General features: G+C 40.2%; 1 protein-coding gene and 1 long non-coding RNA gene across 5 annotated transcripts in view; both read right to left on the bottom strand.

Moving 5' to 3' along the window:
- The window catches only part of LOC133556692 (uncharacterized), a 97,655-nt gene that overhangs the window by 18,498 nt on the left and 54,605 nt on the right, over positions 1 to 24,552 (bottom strand). The window lies entirely within an intron of this gene.
- gapvd1 (GTPase activating protein and VPS9 domains 1) overlaps positions 1 to 24,552 on the bottom strand; it is a 57,012-nt gene that overhangs the window by 15,658 nt on the left and 16,802 nt on the right. For 2 of the 4 annotated variants that reach the window (XM_061906845.1, XM_061906849.1), the window contains exons 2-14: positions 24,269 to 24,485; positions 22,804 to 23,071; positions 22,143 to 22,715; positions 21,962 to 22,045; positions 21,738 to 21,872; positions 16,931 to 17,123; positions 16,311 to 16,391; positions 11,932 to 12,086; positions 8,441 to 8,570; positions 7,915 to 8,040; positions 6,377 to 6,550; positions 1,481 to 1,618; positions 57 to 191 (exon numbers count right to left, since the gene is read on the bottom strand). In XM_061906845.1, coding sequence (XP_061762829.1) covers positions 57 to 191; positions 1,481 to 1,618; positions 6,377 to 6,550; positions 7,915 to 8,040; positions 8,441 to 8,570; positions 11,932 to 12,086; positions 16,311 to 16,391; positions 16,931 to 17,123; positions 21,738 to 21,872; positions 21,962 to 22,045; positions 22,143 to 22,715; positions 22,804 to 23,071; positions 24,269 to 24,453 — 2,377 coding nt within the window. In that variant the 5' untranslated portion in view covers positions 24,454 to 24,485. Of the gene's footprint in view, positions 1 to 56; positions 192 to 1,480; positions 1,619 to 6,376; positions 6,551 to 7,914; positions 8,041 to 8,440; positions 8,571 to 11,931; positions 12,090 to 16,310; positions 16,392 to 16,930; positions 17,124 to 21,737; positions 21,873 to 21,961; positions 22,046 to 22,142; positions 22,716 to 22,803; positions 23,072 to 24,268; positions 24,486 to 24,552 lie in introns of all 4 variants that reach the window. The other 2 variants (XM_061906846.1, XM_061906847.1) reach the window with 2 other exon arrangements.

Raw genomic sequence — 24,552 nt, 5'->3', positions numbered from 1 at the left:
GACTAGACGTAACAATGTATTTCTGGCAAGGGGAGGAATAGAGGTGAAATTTTTACCAGAGACAACACTGAGGCCTGGGGTGCTGGGTCTCGAGCTGACTTCACGGACTTCCGTATCATCTGAGGTACTGCCAACCCCTGAACAGCTCTCTAACTCCTGGAGTCGTTCCTCCTGTTTCGAGTCTGGAGCTTCTGGAAAAGAAAAATAAATAGGCTGAATAGTTTAAAAGATATATTTTTTTTTTTATAAATTTAAAACCAACTTTTCTTTTTTGTGTGTGGTCAAGTCCCGCTTGAACTACGCTATAATCATAGGGGTGGCTTCAATGACCATTTCGTCACTCCACCGCTTCCCTCTTGACGGTCATTGCCGAGTGCACACATATGCATGGAATCAAAGGATACATTACTACGAATGATAACAGCCAAACAAAACCATAAAGCTAGTGAGGCCAGTTCTTTGGCTGCCCAATGGAGCAGTTGGGTCGAACCCAGAGGTTCCATATGAACAGCAGTACTCATTTGCATGCTCGTTAGTAATAATGTGCTAGTGAAGTGCTCTGCAGAGTGTAGTTTTCTGCTTCCAAACCATGAAACAAGCACACTACTTGAAGAAAGCCTCTGATCGTGCTACTACTGAGCAGAACAAGATCAGCAAACGAAACTCAAAGCAATCAAGATACTCATGCATGTCACGTATTGCAATGGTGTGTTACAATTAATACAACATAAACCATATATTTCCAAAGATACACTTAAAATTATTTTACAAGGAACTGAAGCTAAAAAACAAGTTGATATTGTATTAATAAAAATAATAAAAAATATTTAACACTTGGACTAACGTTGTTTTGCAGCAAACATTTAGTTATGCTAAATAGCATGAGTGATACAATAAACACCCCATGGCATGATGAAATGCAATTTTTACTACTGCACACCAGATCTACAATAATAAATACAAAGTGATATATTTGTAACACTATTATCTTGTAAAAGGCAGATTTTTTTATACAAAACTAACTGTGAAAAGTGAGCATTTCACATGAATATAAAATCCTTTCAGTCTCAAAACAATGCAAAACGGAACAAAAAAAAAGAAGGATTGATGCCACGTAAACTGACTGAGGACAGATGCTGTCCTTGCGCTTCCTTCCCCACAGGTGCAAACACACCTGGAGGTCCCTCTAAGGAAACCCTGAGCTGCCTTTTACTGGCACACAAGGATCTGGTCTGAAAGACAGGCAAGTGCATACAAATATGATGACAGATGCGCACACACACTTTGGTTATGGAACGCATAGTGCCCGCACACCTGGTGGCCCAACCCCCACTAAAAAGCTGTAAAAACATGAATATGCATGCAGACGCACACATGGAAACACATATTAATGACTGTCGTAGGAGTAAAGCGCAGACATCACAACACCGGAGACAACAAACGGTCAAAAGCCGACAGAAGGATGACCCTGGTACCCCACCTGAATCACTCGGCAGGACCTCCACACTCCAGGCCTCGCTTGTGGTCTCGGAGATTGTGGAACCGTAGGGGTCCAACAACACAGAGCCTGAGCCTGGGAGACACAGCAGGCTGCCGAGCATGTTTTCTGCAGCTGCCCCTGATAAAAGAGAGAAAATATATAACTTTCTGTACTAAGTCACCTTCATTGTCAAAGGCATCGTATACTTGTTTTGTTTTTAAGACTATTTGTTTTTTAAAACCTTCTTTAGGGATGGCCGATAGGTCTCAAATTTATACTATGACCTATATTGCAGCCTCTTGCAATAACAAAATATATATAATTATTTGGCATGCATATAATGTACAGTGTAATAATAATAATAATAATAACAATAACAATTATTTCAAAATAGGTTACAAGGGCTACTAATTTTAAAAAAGTTCAAAGTTAAAGAACCAATGATTGTCACACACACTTGGCGCGGTGAAATTATCCTCTGCATTTGACCCATCCCCACGGAGGAGCAGTGAGCAGCAGCGGTGTCCGCGCCCGAGAATCATTTTGGTGATATAAACCCCAATTCCAACCCTTGAAGCTGAGTGTCAAGCAGGGAGGTAATGGGTCCCACTTTTATAGACTTTGGTATGACTCGGCCGGGGTTTGAACTCACGACCTACTGATCTCAGGGTGGACACTATTAGCTCCTGACATATGCGGTAACATATTGAAAAATTTCTAGTTGCAATGTTCAGACACTCTAATATTTAGGATCATTAAATTATGAAATTTTTGATCACAACTGTAATCTCACAAAACATAGGATGGCAGTGTAACAAGATCATTTAATATTTAAATAATTTTATTATTCTCTTTTATAACAAATTTTACAACAAAGTCCATCCAGCCATCCGTCCATTTTCTACACGGGGGGGGTACCTGCTCCACTCGGACGGAGGGTAGGGTACACCCTGAACAAGTTGCATCCTCATCGCAGGGCCAACATAGACATTCACACTCAAATTCATATTCACACACGGGCCAATTTAGCATTGCCGATCAATAGTGCAAAATAACTAAACAAGAGCAAAAAATACAATTGGCTTTTATTTCTTGAGTTTGTAAACAATAAGACAAAAAAAAATACATAGTGATTATAAAAAATACTGGTTGGTTCTAATCACTGTCGTATCGACCACATACAGATAGCATACTTTGTATCTTTACTGTTTATATGATTGTAGATCAACCCACTCCTGTTTGCATTTAAGAGCTCTGTCTAATCTCGGTTAGCTGTGCTTTGTGGTATTCTCTTACGGTGTGTAGTGTAGCATGTTTAGCTATTCCTTGTACTCTAGTGCACCAGTGATAATGGTATTTGTAAGAAACACCGTTTATCTATCGCCATGGAGGGAAGAACTACTTGCTGTTAAAGGACATTATTCACTATCTTGCTAGCGAGAACGCTACATTGGGTTGAGGAAGCCTTCTTTCGTTTTTTGCTTTCAAATTTGCAGGCAACATTGAAATATGTACTTATGTGTTTACAGGGTGTACCCCGCCTTTCGCCCGATAGTAGCTGAGATAGGCGCCAGCGCCCCCCGCGACCCCGAAAGGGAATAAGCGGTAGAAATGGATGGATGGATGGATGTGTTTACATTTAATTGGCTAAATATGAACTGGAATGCGTTCAATTTTTGTTCAGAATCAACAACTTTTGCGACTTTCTTCTGATTCATTTAGAGCATAGTGTGGGTTGTTGCACTACAGCCTAACTTGACAGTCTTTGGATAAATGCTGGCCTTTTTACCCCGCGGATGCAGAACATCCCTCGACTCGGCCTCAGCTAGCCTGGACGCTGGGTTTCCGCATGATGATTGGATCATCTGTCTGAAGCTTAATCCCATTTAAAATGACAGCAAAATGGGCAAATTAGGGATTTTTGCCTTTTTAACCACAGCGAGAGCATTTTTTAAGTTTTATTTTGTTGTTCGCCATTAATATATGGAGAATTTTACAATTCTGTAACTTGTCATTAGAGCAAGGATAGGCAAATTACGGCCCGGAGGCCACATCTGGCCCGTTGGTCTTTGTAATCCGGCTTGCCAAATATTAGAAAAAAATGAGGCAAAGAGCTGATTTGAGAATTGCCACAACAAAACTGATACTAGACTTTGACGCATTGGCAAAAAAAGGTGATCAACAACACTGCTCCCACTGAAACATAATGTAACTGCTAACCCTGTAATACCATTGTTGTGTTTATTTGAAGTCTACTTAGTTCCAACAGATATGGTAATTTTTTAAATGCATCATGTGTTTGCCCGGTCTGTCTGTCAAATTTCAAAAGCCGATGTGGCCCCTGAGCCAAAAAGTTTGCCTACTCCTGCTTTAGTGAGAAGCTGAAAACGGGCTTCCCCTAATTGAAAGACCTACCACTCCTTGAAAGACCTACCATTACTGGCATACAGCCTTGTTACAATGTACATTGGCAAGCTGGAGGAAACCCTGATGACAACAGTATTATAAGCGCCATCGTCAGCAAAATTAAGATATAATTTATATTGTATATTGTCAATATTGCACAAACCTTATCTTCATTTTCATTTAAATTCTGTGAATAGAATACGCTAAGGAAACACTATTAGGAATTCTGATATTCTTAACCGGTAAACTTACGACAAAAACAGAAGTAATATGACTGCTCATATATCAGTTAAATGAGCAATATTGGAGCACACATCATATTAATCTGGCTTAATGCTGAAGAGTGAAATATCCTTTGCATTTTCAGAATTTTGCTGAAGTATAATGATCAATTGAAGGAGAATATCAAGAACCCAAACACTTGACAATAAACCAAAGAGGAACTCAAGTTTTGGGGTAAATGGTTTAAACTCAGACTTTCGAATATAACATGTTAACAATCAATTATGAAAAAATAACAAATTGATAGTGTTATCAAGAGATGCTCAGCTTCCTTCATCACCACCCTGAAGAATATCACATTTAGGACATCCATTTCATTCATACAGAAAAATATAGTTCTTTCTTATAGAAGTGTATCTTTTGGGTGCCACCTGAGTAGGAGTGAAGTTTACAGGAGTGAAATGTGATTAACTCAATTAAAAATGTTATGGATGGACGACAATTGTTTGGACCACACAGACGCTGCATTCACAGACGATTGGAAGTCACATACATATTTTATACTGGCACCCAAAAGTTAAAATAGGCCAGCACCAAAAGTCAAAGGTTAATGGTAACATTTCACCTAACCTGGCCTTCCTTGACTTTGAGCTGTTGATTACACCTCACATTACTCAAACAAATTACTGCCCTCCCATGATGCTATTAAGTCGCCTGCATAGTGACCACCTCCACTTGAGAGAACACAGCTTAACAAGGCGGAAGAATGCAGAGGAGTGGCAAATGGCAGGCAGGTGTGTAGGAGTGGGCTCAAGATGCCCTGACATAGCTGCACCCGCAGGTCCATCACGCTTCCAATTAATGACACACACACGCAAGTATGTTGGTGGGGGCAGGGCTCCCATCTTGTTGTCCACGTTTACAATCTTCAAGACTACTTGTCTTTCAGGTCGATGATAGAATGAGTAGCACAACAAGAAGTGAAACAATTAGAATTTCTGCCTCATTATCATGGTAATCTTATCAGTGGGATAATGAGGTATTAATGGATATTTAATGTGCAGCTCATAACCCAATCCCTTGGAGAAAACACATAAGGAAATCGCTGTAAATTCACTTAATGATGGAAAAGTCCCCCTACACCATATTCCGAAGAATGAAAAATGGCGGATGCAAATGAGAAGGAACCAAGGTCAATAAGACTGCAGGGACCGAATGAATGTCAAAGAGAGAGAGAGAGAGAGACGGACTGACAGAGAGATCCAGAGGAAGAGGAGACAGACAGATTGGAAACAGAAGCTAAGAAGAAAGAAAATGGTGGTAATGCCAAACTGAACTAAATATTTTTAGGGAGTACTGCCTGATATAAGTCATATCTTCTCTTGAAATTGCAAATTGTTGGGAAAACCTTTTGAAAATCAAACATAACACTCTTAATTACCGATTAGAAAATAAATTAAGTATTATTGCATGGAAGTATTTTATAGAAATGCTGAACCAAATAAAACTAGTTATAAATCGGTTGTAGAATTTCACTGTGGCAATAAACTGTCTAATGATGCACAGTATTTTTTTTTTTGAAGACTTCTTATGAAATCTGTTGTAGTGTTCCACTTTGGCAATAAACTGTTTAATGATGCACAGTATTTTTTTTAAGTTGACTTCATTAAATAATATTTTGTAGTATTCCACTTTGACAATAAACTGCTGAAGGATGCACATTATATTTTTTTAGAGGATTACATTTTATTTAACCAGCTGTCCGCCAAATGATTACGGTGTTCTATTATGTGGATTTATCATAACGTGTATCAACAAAATTACATACACTGATCTCAACTTTGAGACCACCTGCAAAATATAATGATACATTAAAACACATTAGCTTTTACAAATAACAGTGTTCAGTTTTGACAGAAAGGTGTCTACTTATTGTCATATTTATTTTTGAGGCTGAATTGCAAATATTCATACTATGTATGGTTTTTAATTTCAAACCTGTATATGTAAAATAATATTTGAAACAATTCACATTATGATGATGCTGATTGATGATTACTAATTAATGATTGATAGTCTAGCACATATGTCCCCCTGATGGGATACAGTGACACAGAATTGTCAAATGGTGCAATTTCCCCAACGTGCCACAAGGTGATGACATTTCACTGAAATTACTTATCCAGCAGAGAATAAAGAATCCTCATGAAGCTAAAATCAAGGTAATACTAGCAGAAACTACTTACAAGTACAAGAGCAAAGCCCTACCTGCCATTTCCTGCAGCCGATCTTCATCCATGTTGGGGTCAAAGTCACTCCCAAGCACGTCGGTGCTCCACGTCTCGCTGACTGTCTCGGAAATGTCCCGGTCCTCTGTCAGGCCCATCATGTCTCTGATCTCAAACTTGCGCAGTTTATCATCCAAATTGTCCTGAGTGGTGGCTGAAGGCGAGAACCCATATTTTTTATACAACATTTTTAATTCACACAGTGTCAACATAACTATAACATAAATATGCATTTTTAAAGCATAGAACAACCTTTAATAATAAAATAATATTCTGATAAAAGTAGTAAAAAAGATAGTAAAAAACTGACATAAATGGGATCATATTATGCAGAACCCATTTATCTTGCCTGTTGGCACCTATTTTCTGTACTTGTATCTATAAAACAATGTTGTCTTGTTCCAAACAAGCCGTTTGAGATTTGCCCCCAACTTGTGACGTTTACCAATAAATGGTTAAAGATTTTCAGGAGACCTCTGCACGAGTCCACCCTTTATATTTTCCCTAGCGGCAGATGTGATTCCAAAAAATGTATCTTCATGGTGCAACCCAATTACCTCAGATAACCTGTTATTGGTTGCATTACAGTCGATACACAAACTTCTAGGCTTATCTGAAAAACTGCTAGGTAAACTTTCGTGTTTCGTGACATTTTACTGTAAGTAGTCGGAGTATTGGATGTGAGAACAAGACAAAATTGCAGCCAGACATGGAAGCCCAGAGCTCTGCTTAAAAAAAAAGCAGCCTTGGACAGAAGGCATTCTACAGAAGGATTTACCCCAAACTACATTTAATCATAGGGACATTTCCTTCAATTTATGGCATACTATGAAACGCTAAGTCCAAAAATAGTAGATTGACAAATGTAATATTATATTAGTGATATAGCATTGTTTGCATTTAAATGGAATAAAGAGACTGTGCACAATTCAGTATATTCTATAACGTCTGCATTCCTATTTTATATAGGGATGCCGATGTTATACTAACACGTAGCCTGTATACTCATTGCTTCCTGGAAAGAAAGGTGTTGGAAAAAAAAAGCCCATAAACTAAACTTTGAGTTGCTGGAATCTCCTTGGTTTTAAAATTACTTCTTTGCTTTTCATTGGGTGTCAAACTAACTTGTACATGTACTGTTGGATTCTAAAATCCTCCACTACCACCATCTTTAATAAAAAAGTAGGGTATACTTCTAACATTTATGTCAGTACGGAAGTGTACCGTTAATACTACAACATAGCTTACAGGGCAGTGACACAGTCGGAGGCGGCGATGCATGGAAGGGTTCATTTGTATGTAATATGAAGGCCTTTAAAAACAGCAAGCTTTCTGAGACACTTAGAAAGCGTCTTGATGATGGTCTGAAAAAGCCTAACTTTTCAGCAAAGCACCACCATTACATGTTATGTAGATGTACATTAAAACGATCATATGACCCCTTTAATACATTTTAACACAATGTTCTTCTTGCAAAATTAATAACACAATAAAATAAAAAACATTAAAAAAACATACCCTGTTCATGCTCCAAAAGCTGGAGAGCTTCCACACCGTTGCTCCCTGAAGGTCCAGCTCCCAGCTCAGAAACTGACTCACCCTCCAGGTCGAGAGAAGACACGGAATTAGAACGATTAGATGGACCTGAAGAAAATATTCTAAATTAAGATCTGAGCTCTAGTTGGTTTGGTAAACCTGGAATCAATATATATTCAGACATATCAATCAATCAATCAATCAATCAAGTGTATTCACAATACCATATTACAAATTACAACAGTAGTGAATATCCATTAAGGATGGTGGTTAAGTGAAATGTATTAATTTGAAGTAAGTATTATTCGGTAATTTCAACATTGACAAATACATTTTTTACACCCACAGTCATTTATATTTATGCTTTATAGTAAGTCTGGTGAAATTAAAAGGGAACAAAAAAAAGTATTGTAGCGGTAATATAGATTGGGCTGATGATCATGTCAGAGCTAACTTATTTTGGATGTCTTATTTTTTTTTTTCAAAACGGTTAAGACAGAACACTAACCCTCAGAGATCCCTTCCAGGTTGTCACTGCAGAGGGAGAAGCGCAGAGTTTTGTCTGGTTTACCATGCAGCTTATTGTCATCGGCATGGCTGTCGCCTTGGGACCCTTCAGCCATCTGCGAGTTTAAAACCTAGAGACATCAACAGAGTGGATAGTATCGTTAACAAAAAAAGGGCTGCCTAAGACACCATTGCCATTACAGGTAAATAATCTCACATACTCACATGATGATGTTAATTAAAACCACACAAACTTTGACAAGATGCAAGAAAATATATGGTCTGGGGTTTTTTTTAAAATACACACTGAACAAGTTACATGATTAAAAATCACATGATTACAGTTGTACAATTTATCATGTCCGAAAAGGATAGAGAAGCAGATGTATTTCATCGTAAATCTTCGTCCCAAATTGACAATTATTGATAGTTTGTTCACTTCATTTGTTTAAGTTAAATAAAAATCCATACAAAACAAATAAATATAAATCCATACACATTAGGAATGCCCTGATCAGCATGGTTGGTGTCCGATCTGCTCTGATTACTTTGACAATAGATTATGGAACTAAAAATGTTTTTGATCAAGTAAATAAAGTACTGTAAATACAATAATATGTATATTAAGCTTATTGCATTACAGTTAGAATGTGCTTGTATTGCTGAAAATGACAGTTTTCTGGGGCAAAATTAAGTGGATTGTGCACAATAACTAAACAAAAAAATAATATTGGCTCCCAAAAAAATCATTGAAGTTGTGCCATCAAAGTCTTCCTGTATCTAGAAACATATTTTGAGTTTGTAAACAAAAAAATAAATAAATATTTTGCAATAAGAACAACAAAAAGATAAAATCTAATCACTTTAGTATTGATTATCTTATACTATAGTAGGTATCAATAGTATCGAAAATATAGATAGTTGGATCAATCACATCTACTTTACATTGAATCTCCAGCAGTTAGTAGGGTTGTTAACGGTAAACCGATGCAACATATCTGGTTCAAGAAGTGGCCGAGTCGACTTTGTCAGTCATAGCCTCGTCACTCGTTAAGATTCAGCTATTAATCGAGTGTAGACACAAACTGGTTATCGCGCCGAACTAGAAAACAGTTGACGGTTTTTGCCTTTAAAACCAGGGTTGTCCGTGAAAGTGGAAATGAAAATATACATATATAAATGGACCGGGTGTCATGCAAGACTAGTAACCATGTGAGTTTTGTTTAAAACAACACGAGAGTCACGGCACATTAATTTTTAGGAAACGGCGGACTAGAAGCCATATGTTTTATGCAGCGCTAATGTTATGGATAATTTAGTACTAAAACACATCAGGGGATATCACAAGATAAGAGGAGCATCAACATTTGCATTTCAAAATATAGGAATACTCCTGAAAATTGGTAGAAATATAGGATTTTTGTACATCAATCTAACTTGGAATGCTAATGTCTAACTAAGAATAACTAACATACTCTCCATTTATCACAGTTTTTTATACTTAATACTGATATCATATGAGTGTATATATTGGATCTGTTGTATTCCTGTTGTAGTTGGTTTAAAAAACTTAATAATTAATCAAACGATACTGATAAAAGAAGGCATATATAGATCGTCCAAGTCAAACTGCCAAATATCAGCGCCGATGATAGACCCAGCCAATAATTTATCAATCCCTATTCTTTAGAATGCTATAGACAGGTGTACAATATTTTACAGCTAGGGCTGCATACAAAACAAATCAAAGGATAGGGGCCACCTAAACTAATCATCTAATGTAGGCCTATGTATGCAAAGTTGTAAAAAAAAACAAAAAAAAATTTACATTTTAGCTTTAGGGCTAGTAGAAAAGACACCCCCTGGCTTTGGACACTACTGCTCTGAGGGATATTTTTCTTAAAATAACTATCTCGTTATCTCTCTTTCACGTCCATCTGGCTATACTTTCATCGAGGCGAGAGAAGCCTTTTTTTTTCGCGTGTTTTTCTGTTGTCAGACGATACCATGATGTTCCACTGTTCACAACAGTCGGCTCGTCTTGCTGGTGGTTATCAGCAATTGTAAATCAATTCTTCAAGTCAGACAGTATTCAATCATATGGTATTAGCGGAAAGTTCTAACCATGGCGGGATTTCCTCTAGATGTAATTGATCGTGGCGCAGCGCCATGGCAAAATAAATGCAGCTATGTCTTAAAAATAAGTTATTTGTACATTATTTATTCATTTTTTTTTACATTAAAACAAACTTAAGTATTATATTTTATGAATGGATATACTATATAGTCCATTATTTATGTACTATTGGCCATAATACGTTTGAAATTCTAATAAAAAAGCTCTTCTATGCTTTATATATTGAAAAAAATCTCAAAAACTCCTCTGTCAAGAGCACTCCAGCAGGTTGCGCACCTAAACAGAGTTGACGCCGGGCAAAAGTGAGGTGAGAACATTGCATTGCAAGGTATTTCAAGTTTGTTATTGCTTTTCTTGTTCAAGTCTCTGTAAACCACCCTAATTATGTTGACATTACTACCGACAATAATGTTGTCCCTGTGTGTACGTGGGATTTCTCCAGGTACTCCAGTTTCCTCCCACATTCGAAAAACATGTATATTAGGTTCATCGCAGACTGTAAATTGTCCATAGGTATGAATGTGAGTGTGAGTCCTTGTCTATAAGTGCCCTGCAATTGGCCATGATAATTTGGGTTAGGTTGTCAATGGGCTGGTCCATTGTACGTTAGCAATAAGCTAGCAGCATTAGAGCATAGCCTTCATCCTGCATAAATGTACTAAGTTGTTTCAGTTTATTCCAAACTATATTATTAAATTAACGTGGTTACTACATGTATGTGCAATTCATGTGTATATAAAATGTAAATTCCTTAGTGTCCTTAGTTTTACAGTGACTTCATTGTGGAAAATATCAACAAAACAAGTTTTTTTTTTTCATCTCTAATTCAGAGGACTGTTTACATTTTTGGCAAACTAAATTCCAACATTCTGTGAGGGCAGAATATAGTGCAGCATGTGTAACATTTTACAATAAGCAGCAACAATTGAAATTGCATTAAACAAATAGTGCACAGTCTACCAAGTAAAATGATTTGTGTCAAACATACTTGGCCAATAAAGCGGATTTTGATAATACAGGAAAAATAGATATTATTAACAGTTAATAAGACATTTGTTTTTAAATATATATAAAACATGTTTTACCTTTTTTAAAGAAAAGATATGCATTGTTAAAAATCTAAATGATAATGACATCATATATGATAATGTCATATTGACCATGCTCTCACCACCACGTATAAAGTGGCATTCTCGGGGAAATCCTGCATGGTCATGGTCTGTGGTCATAAAAATTGTCAATATAGTTGAAAACTCTAAAAGCAATGCAGAGCTCAGTCTGTTCCCTTAATATAGATTAAAACAAACAAAAGATGTGCCATTTAGGTCACAACATTATCAATTCAAGTGCATTACCTCATTTTCTGACATCATTCCAGGGACAGTCTGAGGTCCATTTCCCAGCGACATCACCAGTACCTCTTCTGGCATGAGCTCTTGCAACAACTCTTGGGAGCTAGCCTCTGCCTCCACCTCCTGGGCTATATTAATACGGCTGCGGCTCCGAGCAGCTGCTGATTGGTTGTTAGAAAGGATTGAGAAGATAACAGAGAGATTGAAACTCTAACACATTTCTTATGGCAAATATTTTACTATATTAAGATTATCGTCAAATGTGGATGTAAAAAATACAGAAGACAGTGAATTAGGACTGTTGAAATGTAATGCATGAAATGGAAGTGACACGAATGAAACACTGAAAATGGTGTTATCTGTATTAGATCTGTTCAAATATAATGTACTCTAAATTAAAGTGTGCCTAAACCTTTTTTACTATAACAACTATTTTGAAGAAAAAACACATGCATGTTCTTTAATGATAAAGATGATAGTACTGCATGCACACTTTGACTAAAATTTGGCAATAAATACATGGTATATTTTCAACCACTGACTAAAAACCTCTATATAGTATAATGAGTTCCCTTGCCACTTCACGGCTCACTTACTGCGGTCTCAGTGCATCGCGGATTGTGAATACCATTGAGTACATTTCGGTTTTGATGTTAAATATACATAGGTTTTTGAGTGTATGAAGCCTTTAAAATGCATCATCTTTTTAAGATTGTATTTTAAGAAAGTATATATTCATTAAAATTACAGAATTAATAATGTCCCTACATCGTGGAAATTCATTTAGTACAGTGAAGGGCCTGGAACGTAACCTGGGCCATAGCGGAAATACTGTACAGGTTTAACAACCCATTACAATATACTGTGTGTTGCTTCTTAGTCTCATAATGTTTCACAGTATTTGGGAATATTGCTGAATTATAATGAAATACCCTTCATATTGGCAGAGGGGTTAGTGCGTCTGCCTCACAATACGAAGGTCCTGCAGTCCTGGGTTCAAATCCAGGCTCGGGATCTTTCTGTGTGGAGTTTGCATGTTCTCCCCGTGAATGCGTGGGTTCCCTCCGGGTACTCCGGCTTCCTCCCACTTCCAAAGACATGCACCTGGGGATAGGTTGATTGGCAACACTAAAATTGGCCCTAGTGTGTGAATGTGAGTGTGAATGTTGTCTGTCTATCTGTGTTGGCCCTGCGATGAGGTGGCGACTTGTCCAGGGTGTACCCCGCCTTCCGCCCGATTGTAGCTGAGATAGGCGCCAGCGCCCCCCGCGACCCCGAAAGGGAATAAGCGGTAGAAAATGGATGGAAATGGATGGATGAATAACCATGAGACAGGAATTGAGTGTTAAAACAATCTTTCATAGAAACAAGGGGGAATGAAAGTAGACAATTTAAAGTGAATAAGATGTAGCAAGGACAGGCAAAATATCCTTGGCAGGTACTGCGATAATCTAATTTCCACTTTGAGGCAAAGTGACTACTAATGGGAGCGAAGGTTACCAATGATTGACAGATTACTCCAAGCATCTGTCATATAAAACATATCAAAATGATATGTGGTAGTTTTTTTCCCCTGCAGTCTAAAGCTATCCTTAAATTATCACTGCACCAAGGACAGGGTTGTGAATTTTGAATGCACTCCTTGTGTGTGTTCCTGGTGATAATGAAACAACTATTTCATAAATAAACACAGATTTGAACCTTAAGTAGGACAGCTTGTCATTGAGGTAGTACCCTAAAAAATATATTGTGGAATTTCTGATGAGTCAATTATTTGTGAAATCAAGAATTGAACCTTAAGTAAGACAGCTTGTCATTGAGGTAGTAACCTAAAAAAGATATTGTGGAATTCCTAGTGTGTCAATTATTTGTGAAATCATAAAATTCAGAATTCAGACATAATTTTCTGGGAAAAGAGTTCTCTGAAATCCAACAATACTTAGTACTTTTACTAGGGCTGTATTCAAACAATCAAAGTTTCGATATTAGTAAAATACTATTGTGTGCAGACAAATACTTTTTATAGAGTAATAGGTAGTAATTTATATCTGCTTTCCATTTCAGCTGTCAATTTATCTCCTATAGGAATATTTAAATAGTGTTGGGAGGATGTTTCTACATGGGGGAACTTGACCGAGGCTCGTCTCGTGCGACTCTTTACAAAAAGAGCACTGTTGTGTTCTTAGGAATTTGCTGAAAAAGTGTTTGTCTTCCATGTTTTGAAATCAACTCGGAAGCCGGTATGGTGTCATTTCCAGGCCAGATTTTGGCCGCCAGGCCACTAAACGAATAACCCTATTTCTCCTAATAAATTAAAATCCTCTGTCGAAGACAGCCTTAACTTTTAGTACTCAGTACTTAATACTAGAATTGTTATAATATATGGTTTGGACGGAAAAAGGCATGTCTACCTACTCCTGTCAAATCACCTCGAGTTTAACAGGAGAAGCCTCAGCATATTTCGCAAGATATCAAATTGATTCAAAATGTATATGAATAGGAGGTTGCGCTGTACTGTTTTTCCAACTTTGGTATTTGACTTTTACAGCTTGCTGACAAAAATGATCAGACCCCTTGGAAAAGTTGTATAGCTAACCCAATGGAATTGATGTGTTAGTGTAGATCGTACCTCATTACTTGTGTACAAGAGTCAACTTGAAAATAGTGGAATATGTGATTTAAAAACAACAAAATGTTCAACTTGTACCTTAGTGAAACATGCAACCTAAAGTTTTTCATTTTCATTATTTGGGGTATGGCATTTTAGATGTCATATGTTCATGAAAACTAAAAGGCACAGTTAAAATTACAATAAAGACTAAACAAATGGTGCAAATCAGGGAGAAAAAGCATGTACAAGAGCAGCCAGGGTGGACAACTCTTATGGGGCATGCAGTGTTGTTAAAAAGTGTAATTAACACAAAGCTGCACACACATCAGATAACAGGTGACAAACTCAAGGCAGAGGTCAAGTCTGGCCCACAAAAAAATGTTTGTGGGCTGCAAAACCCTGGGAATGTGTGTCAATAGAGTACTTCTTCTTACTAAATATAATTGTTCTTTCAATTTTGACAGGAACATTGCATGTACTTAATGTAATTGTACATCATTTAAACTAAAATATCTGGTCAACAGCTCAAATAAATACTTAAATATCTGCAAGTCACCTTGACTAATGATTTCAAAACTTCAATTTGTACATAAAAAAATATATTAGACACATGCTTGGTCAGGGGTGTCCAAAGTGTGGTCCGTGGGCAAGTTTTAGTACACAGATAGTTGTTTAATTGGCCTTTGACATGTTCTGAAAATTTATTTTTTATGGTGGCTTCGTTCAGCAGCGAGACTTTCGTTTCGAAGCAGGTTGTCTCTGGGCTTTTGCTTTCTTCTTCCACGCACGGCGGTCTGGACTTTTAAAGCCCGTTGTTGGTGGTAGTGGATTTCTGTTCTGTGCGGCGGCCATTTCTTTTTGTGATGGCTTTGGGCAAGTTGTGTGCATTTTGTCGTGTCTTCTCCAAAATGAGGGAGAGTTCATAGTGCGTTTGATTTAAATGTGAACAATCTTATTGGTCCACTGTGACCCGTTCAGCAATTTCATTGGTTTGATGTGACAAGGCTAAATTTGTTGGTTCCATGTGAGGCTTGTGAACCCGAAAAATCCATAAATTAGCCGCAGCATTTTATAAAACACAGGTTTCAACATCTGGGAAAGAAGAAGCAGCTTATCAGAATTTTGGGGTTTTGCTTTGACACCTACAACACAATGGCAGCGCGAACAATGTTTTTTTTCCCCAAATAGTTTAGCAAAGTGATTCTCAAATTAGGTACGCAGGCTCCATCTAGTGATACTCCAAATAATCACGTGAGTAAATTATAGTGTTTTATTTTCCTATATTCAAACACAATGTTACTGTTCAAACTGTGTAATGTTACTGTGGCCAAATATATTAAATATAGTTGTAAATAGGACTTTTGCCTTGCTTAGGCTTACTACACTACTGTATTCAAATGTTGGTCATTATGGTGGTATTTGGAGAACCAAGTTTTATAATTGATGAAAAAAGATTGAGAACCACTGTTTTAGCGTTGACTGACTTACATTGTTGTATTTTTTTATGTACAAAACATAATAAAGCAGCTTCCTGCATACTTTCGTTTTAAATTATGCGACCCTTGATCAAACGGTTTGGACACCCCTGGCAGAGGCTATTGTGCATAATTATCATGAGGAAATTGTACATTTATATTCATATATCTTAAATGTCACTAGTGGCCTTCCGAAGGAAGCCATAACTTAAACGTGGCCCTCAAAATAAATGAGTTTGACACCCCTGCTTGAGATGAATAACTTCCATGTTCAATGCAACTAACAGGTTACCCACCAAATGGGGTTACTAATGGAATGTGAGCGGACAGGGAGGTGGCTGTGGGGTCCCAGGATGTAATAGCAGCTAAGTGTTGTCCTGGTGATTCATTGGCAGCACAGGAGAGAAAAAAGAACAAGATAGAATACAGAGTACAGAACATCTCTCACACATTGATTTGAAAGTATTTCAAGTGGCAAAACTGTGTGTTAAGATCATATTTCAGAAGCAAGTGGTTTAGTTCTAATTGAAAGGGAGAAGCCATAGAAGCGTTTGTCTTGAAAATACTAATGAAGGTAGTCAGAGCATCTTTTCCACCAATTCCAATCACAATTGAGTTCATTTATATTTGGTAATCTAATTGGGTGTCATTTCTGTAATTGAGCCCCAATCCAGACCATGCTAATTATCTTCATAACAAGCTGAGAAGCTCATTAACTCTCTATAAAAACAAAGGCCTCTAACTAGCCATCACTGCCCTGCTTGTTTATTTTGTTTCTCATTAGAAAGATTATAATTGATCCTTCAGTTCTCGTTTCGACGCGTGCGAGCAAAATGCCCCTTAGATCTGCACATCAAGACTGTAGCGGTTGCATCATAGTCAGCACACCAATAAATAAATTGTAAAAGATAGGTACCTATGGGGAGTCTGTTCTTCTTGTTGGCAGGAGTGCTAGCAGGGGAGAGCTGCGGGGTGTTGGAAGGGGTAAGTTCCAGACTATTGCTCTTCACAGTTTGTGATTGGGGTACATTGGCCAACAGGGTTTCAAGGGCCATGTGCTCCTCCTCCCGAAGGTGGTCCCCAGCCATCACACCACGCACAAAATCCACCTGAGCATGAAGAGAATTGCATTCTTTGTTGAAATCACCACACTCTAAACAAGAAATATTTAGAAAGCCTGCAAGAGATATACATTAAATAACGGATAGCAATGAAGGAGTTAGAACTGAACAACTTCTAGAGATCTCAGAGAGATCTCCTCTCTGAGCTGCAACCTTATCGTGGTAGAGGAGTTTGCGTGTCCCAATGATCCTAGGAGCTATGTTGTCCGGGGGCATAAAGCCCCCTGGTAGGGTCTCCCAAGGCAAACAAGTTCTAGGTGAGGGATCAGACAAAGAGCAGCTCGAAGACCTTTATGAAGAAGAAAAATCATGGACCCAGATTTCCATCGCCCGGACGCGGGTCACCGGGGCCCCCCTCTGGAGCCAGGCCCGGAGGTGGGGCACGATGGCGAGCGCCTGGTGGCCGGGCCTGTTCCCATGGGGCCCGGCCGGGCACAGCCCGAAGAGGCAACGTGGGTCACCCCTCCAATGGGCTCACCACCCATAGCAGGGGCCATAGAGGTCGGGTGCAATGTGAGCTGGGCGACAGCCGAAGGCAGGGCACTTGGCGGTCCGATCCTCGGCTACAGAAGCTAGCTCTTGGGACGTGGAACGTCACGTCACTGGGGGGGAAAGAGCCTGAGCTAGTGCGCGAAGTCGAGAAATTCCGGCTGGATATAGTCGGACTCACTTCGACGCACAGCAAGGGCTCTGGAACCACTTCTCTCGAGAGGGATTGGACCCTCTTCCACTCTGGCGTTGCCGGCAGTGAGAGGCGACGGGCTGGGGTGGCAATTCTTGTTTCTCCCCGGCTCAAAGCCTGTACGTTGGAGTTCAACCCGGTGGACGAAAGGGTAGCCTCCCTCCGCCTTCGGGTGGGGAGAAAGGTCCTGACTGTTGTTTGTGCTTATGCACCAAACAGCAGTTCAGAGTACCCACCCTTTTTGGGAGCCCTCGAGGGAGTACTGGAAAGCGCACCCCCGGGTGATTCCCTTGTCCTACTGGGAGACTTCAACGCTCACGTTGGCAACGACAGTGAAACCTGGAGAGGCGTGATTGGGAAGAATGGCCGCCCGGATCTGAACCCGAGTGGTGTTTTGTTATTGGACTTTTGTGCTCGTCACAGTTTGTCCATAACAAACACCATGTTCAAACATAAGGGTGTCCATATGTGCACTTGGCACCAGGACACCCTAGGCCGCAGTTCCATGATCGACTTTGTAGTTGTGTCATCGGATTTGCGGCCTCATGTTTTGGACACTCGGGTGAAGAGAGGGGCGGAGCTTTCTACCGATCACCACCTGGTGGTGAGTTGGCTGCGATGGTGGGGGAGGATGCCGGACAGACCTGGGAGGCCCATACGCATTGTGAGGGTCTGCTGGGAACGTCTGGCAGAGTCTCCTGTCAGACTAAGTTTCAATTCCCACCTCCGGAAGAACTTTGAACATGTCACGAGGGAGGTGCTGGACATTGAGTCCGAGTGGACCATGTTCCGCACCTCTATTGTCGAGGCGGCAGATCGGAGCTGTGGCCGCAAGGTAGTTGGTGCCTGTCGGGGCGGCAATCCTAAAACCCCTTGGTGGACACCAGCGGTGAGGGATGCCGTCAAGCTGAAGAAGGAGTCCTATCGGGTCCTTTTGGCTCATAGGACTCCGGAGGCAGTGGACAGGTACCGACAGGCCAAGCGGTGTGCAGCTTCAGCGGTCGCGGAGGCAAAAATTCGGACATGGGAGGAGTTCGGGGAAGCCATGGAAAACGACTTCCGGACGTCTTCGAAGCGATTCTGGACCACCATACGCCGCCTCACGAAGGGGAAACAGTGCACTATCAACACCGTGTATGGTGCGGATGGTGTTCTGCTGACCTCAATTGCGGATGTTGTGGATAGGTGGAAAGAATACTTCGAAGACCTCCTCAATCCCACCAACACGTCTTCCTATGAGGAAGCAGTGCCTGGGGAATCTGTGGTGGACTCTCCTATTTCTGGGGCTGAGGTCGCTGAGGTAGTTAAAAAGCTCCTCGGTGGCAAGGCCCCAGGGGTTGACGAGATCCGCCCGGAGTTCCTTAAGGCTCTGGATGCTGTGGGGCTGTCTTGGTTGACAAGACTTTGCAGCATCGCGTGGACATCGGGAGCGGTACCTCTGGATTGGCAGACTGGGGTGGTGGTTCCTCTCTTTAAGAAGGGGGACCGGAGGGTGTGTTCCAACTATCGTGGGATCACACTCCTCAGCCTTCCCGGTAAGGTTTATTCAGGTGTACTGGAGAGGAGGCTACGTCGGATAGTCGAACCTCGGATTCAGGAGGAACAGTGTGGTTTTCGTCCTGGTCGTGGAACTGTGGACCAGCTCTATACTCTCGGCAGGGTTCTTGAGGGTGCATGGGAGTTTGTCCAACCAGTCTACATGTGCTTTGTGGACTTGGAGAAGGCATTCGACCGTGTCCCTCGGGAAGTCCTGTGGGGAGTGCTCAGAGAGTATGGGGTATCGGACTGTCTTATGGTGGCGGTCCGTTCCCTGTACGATCAGTGCCAGAGCTTGGTCCGCATTGCCGGCAGTAAGTCGAACACTTTTCCAGTGAGGGTTGGACTCCGCCAAGGCTGTCCTTTGTCACCGATTCTGTTCATAACTTTTATGGACAGAATTTCTAGGCGCAGTCAAGGCGTTGAGGGGTTCCGGTTTGGTAACCGCAGGATTAGGTCTCTGCTTTTTGCAGATGATGTGGTCCTGATGGCTTCATCTGACCGGGATCTTCAGCTCTCGCTGGATCGGTTCGCAGCCGAGTGTGAAGCGACCGAAATGAGAATCAGCACCTCCAAGTCCGAGTCCATGGTTCTCGCCCGGAAAAGGGTGGAATGCCATCTCCGGGTTGGGGAGGAGACCCTGCCCCAAGTGGAAGAGTTCAAATACCTAGGAGTCTTGTTCACGAGTGAGGGAAGAGTGGATCGTGAAATCGACAGGCGGATCGGTGCGGCGTCTTCAGTAATGCGGACGTTGTACCGATCCGTTGTGGTGAAGAAGGAGCTGAGCCGGAAGGCAAAGCTCTCAATTTACCGGTCGATCTACGTTCCCATCCTCACCTATGGTCATGAGCTTTGGGTCATGACCGAAAGGATAAGATCACGGGTACAAGCGGCCGAAATGAGATTCCTCTGCCGTGTGGCGGGGCTCTCCCTTAGAGATAGGGTGAGAAGCTCTGCCATCCGGGAGGGACTCAAAGTAAAGCCGCTGCTCCTTCACATCGAGAGGAGCCAGATGAGGTGGTTCGGGCATCTGGTCAGGATGCCACCCGAACGCCTCCCTAGGGAGGTGTTTAGGGCACATCCAACCGGTAAGAGGCCACGGGGAAGACCCAGGACACGTTGGGAAGACTATGTGTCCCGGCTGGCCTGGGAACGCCTCGGGATCCCCCGGGAAGAGCTAGACGAAGTGGCTGGGGAGAGGGAAGTCTGGGTTTCCCTGCTTAGGCTGTTGCCCCCGCGACCCGACCTCGGATAAGCGGAAGATGATGATGATGAACTTCTAGAGATAGTTCCTAAAAAACATTTTACATTACAAACCCTGGTAGTCTGTAAGAATTCAAAGGTATTAAATATTATTTCAAATTGTATGACTGACTGTATAAGGCTTATTCAGAGAAACCAGCAGGAATTACAGGGAATGTGTGGATGATAGCCCTACATGCCTTGGTATGTTTAAGAATAAAATGTACCTTCACTTGACCTGATGAAGCTCAATTCTCAGCCAAACTGAGTAATTGGTGCTGTCAAGCAATTGAAAAAATAAATGATCATGATCTTTAACTAATCTAACTAATTTCTTTTTTTAATGTCACCAAAAAATGCTGCAAAAAAGCCCCCAATTTAGAATTTGTATTTATTGTATTATTAAAGTAAGTATTTAAACAAAAAAAAAGTGGCTTTATAAAGAAAAGTACTGTTTTTAAAACGGACGCAGTCTTTTATTTACCTAAATAAAACATCAAGTCAATAAAAAGTTATTCCGTGTAAGTGTGCTCTGGTTTTAAATAAAATGTACACACCATTGTACATGTAATATATGCCTATATTGATGTATTAAATTACTTTAAAGGCAGCTTAATGTGTGTCAAAAAACACCCGGAAGTGACGCCATCTATCTATATTTTGTCTAATACAGAAATGTATGTTACGTTAATAAAAAATAAGACCTTCAAACTCATACAAACCACTTTTGATACTTCCTTAAGTTAATTATGAATATTTTACATTATTTGTTAGATAGAATTAATCTTATCACAGTCTTTAAATTCACTACCATCACCAGTCAGGTTTCAAGACAGAGTGAGACCTCTTTTTCGAAGTGCATATTACCTTTGTGTAGCATGTTGGTAGCGTTAATACTCTCAGTCAAGTACAAGAAGAGAGCAAGGAAATGTGCAGGCATAGAGATAGTAAATTTAGAGATTAAAAAATACATTGCGCTAAATAAATAAGACTATAATTGATCGAAATTATTGCGATAATTCGAAACCTCGGAGTAATGTGTCGCCACGTAAAAAAAAAACTTGGTCTTTCGGGTCTGAATAATTGTTCAAATAATTTTCACCTTATAATTTACACCACGGAGCAGCAGCTAAATAATTTACCAGTGCTATCAGCTGATGATGTGTAACATAGACTGCAGTCCGGCTTAAACCCTCTAGAAGATTCATGGAGGACATTGGTGGTGTCTCCACTGCTCTTCCACCAATCACAACATCCAGAAAAGCAGCAACACAACTCTGTATAAAACAAGAAGTACAAAAATTAACTACTTTGAATGATTACCAATCATTATAGCTTTATAGGAAACCAAAAGGTGCAGTCCTACTTTTTCGAATTTGGACAAACAGCTTTTCCGCCTAGGGTCTGCATCATCATCAGCCATTGCTAACTGCTGCAAAAGCTGACCAACCTGAATCAATAAAAAGATTAAGCATTAAATAGACGGTCAGTACAGAGTGGCTTCTAAAAATGTTAAACAGATTTTTTTTTTTAACCATGCCACTTACCTGCATTAAATTGAAACGAGCCACTTCATTGATGGGAGCATCAGAGATGATACCATACTGCTCCGGGTTAACAATCGCCGGACAGATGAAGCAGGTCAGCAGTAGGTCCGTACACATAGTACGAACCTCACCCACCTCCAGACCTTCTACACATGACAAGGTCTTGTACATCTGTGACACAATCCATCGAAGGCTGTGGGGAAAACAGTAGGTGTTCTGCTTCAAGTAACCAATAAACTTGTTGACGAGAGCAACCAGCTTCGCTTCATTAGTCTCCACAGCCGACTGCACTCTTTGTTTGTAGCCCTCAGAGCCCTTCTCTCCCAAGCGCTCCTGCTGGACTGGAGTGAGGCGCTCCGTCACTTTGCCTGGGTCTGTTTCTAAGTGGTCCTCATCTTCCACCAGCAACTGCATAATGGGTTCGTGGAGGGTGGCAGTGAGGAAGAGTTTGGCTGAGTAAAGGCCCTCCGAGAAGAGCTTAAAAAGGATGCTGAAGGCACATGTGCCTCGTCGCAGTAGTCGCCGTGGATTGTCACTCTCCTTTAGCTCAAACTCTACTAGGTACCGCAACACCTATAGTCAAGAAGAAAATCCCAAAAATTGTAATTAATCATAGATAAATTTAAACGGGTTATGCCATAACTAAAGAAGTACACCAAACCTGTAACAAGTAGCTCTCATCCTCCTGCATGATACAGTTTCCATAAAGTGAGGTGAAGACAGTGTGGATGACACCCTGAGTGTGCTCCTGGTTAAGCCTCTCTCCTGCCACCAAGCACGATGCCACCAGCCGGGGGTTCTCCCTCAGCCGGGCCAGGAACTCACCATACATGGTCTCATTGAAGCCCAGAGTCTTGTAGCCATCAACGAACTGTGTGTCTTCCAGCATTTTGGCATGTTGACAGCATTCAGCTGGAGAGGCTTCCACACTATGAAGACAATAGAAAAGAATATAACATAATAGAGTCCCTTTATTGTCATTGTAATTAAAAACAAAATGTAGTACCATCCATCAGTGCAGTACAAATAAAAATACCGAAAAAAATAAAATGGTCATAAAAACATTCACACACGACAGGGACAACAACAAAAATATTGACATAAGGCTCAGGATTATAACATAAAAAAATAATCATAAATTTTTTAATCACAATTATAATTAAAAACAGAGGATGGCGGTGTTGACTCTATAACTATGACAACAAATGTACATTTTAATGACTTTACTGCAACACGACAACGGAGGCTCACTCCCGCGAAACAACCACGTCATTCACACATGCTCAGTGAGAAATGTAACCCCCTAATATGTGTAACAATATAAAATAAATATTTCGATTATTTCCTACTATTGGATCTTATTTTGAATATTTTATTTTGTTTCCTTAATGCTCTCCCATGTCCAGGGACTTATTTCCCAAGTTCGCAAACCATAAAAAAACAACATAAATTGATTATGAATAAAAATCAATTTAACCACTGTAGTATCAGCGTTCAAATGAAATTCAAATGCGAACATCTTTTTAACGACATAAAACCTAAGACAAAAAAGGTCACATCTATAATTGAAGGACGAGACACCACCTGTGCTCTATATTGAGATTCGATATACTTTTACAGGGGCATAACAATTCACTGTTTAGCTCATTTTCAGTACAGTAAGAAAACAACCAAAAAAAAAAGTTACTACTCAACTTTTCGGCCACAAATGTTCAAAAGTTGATGTTTGAAAGTAAAAGAACTGTACAAACAACCATGTCAAATGGTTAAAGCCACTTTAATCCCCTAATTTGTAGAACATGTAAACAAATTAGCATATCCTCCTACAGCGTGTAGTGTAGCATTTTTAGCTCATCCTCGTCTTCCAGTGATGATATTTGTAAGAAATTCTGTTGGGTTTTTTTGCCGCCATCTTGGCGAGGATTGCTGGCCTATAAGTGGCTTTGCAGTGTGGGGGGACGTTAGCCGCTAGCGATGCTACATATATACTACATTGCGTTGAGGACGCGTTTGTTTGCCAGTTGCAGTCATATTTGTGGTACACAGTTACAATGTGTCAACAAAATGCATATCACAGTAAAACATTTTATATTTTATAAAGTGAAGATTCTAAAGGTTTATTTGACCTGGTGAGAATGAGACGATCAAGATTGATCCGTTGCTGCTTGGCAATCCAGGCCGCCCGGTAAAGCCTCTCTGCTGTCTTCAGGACATCACTGTTTAGCCTCTGGATCAGCTGCTTCTCTGATGCCACATAAAGCCGCTCTTGCTTCAGGTGGTGGGCCAGATTATGGATGTCTGGCTTCACCATCTTCACTCGCTCACACAAACTGAGGCAAAGAGCTACAAGACAGTGGATGAGAAAGATAACTTGAATTATCAAAGCAATAACCTTTTGGAAGAAATGTGT

The sequence above is a fragment of the Nerophis ophidion genome, linkage group LG07, assembly GCF_033978795.1.
Source record: "Nerophis ophidion isolate RoL-2023_Sa linkage group LG07, RoL_Noph_v1.0, whole genome shotgun sequence".
Classification (NCBI taxonomy): domain Eukaryota; kingdom Metazoa; phylum Chordata; class Actinopteri; order Syngnathiformes; family Syngnathidae; genus Nerophis; species Nerophis ophidion.
The sequence above is the reverse complement of the archived record's forward strand: the minus strand, read 5'-3'. Positions and strand labels throughout refer to the sequence as shown.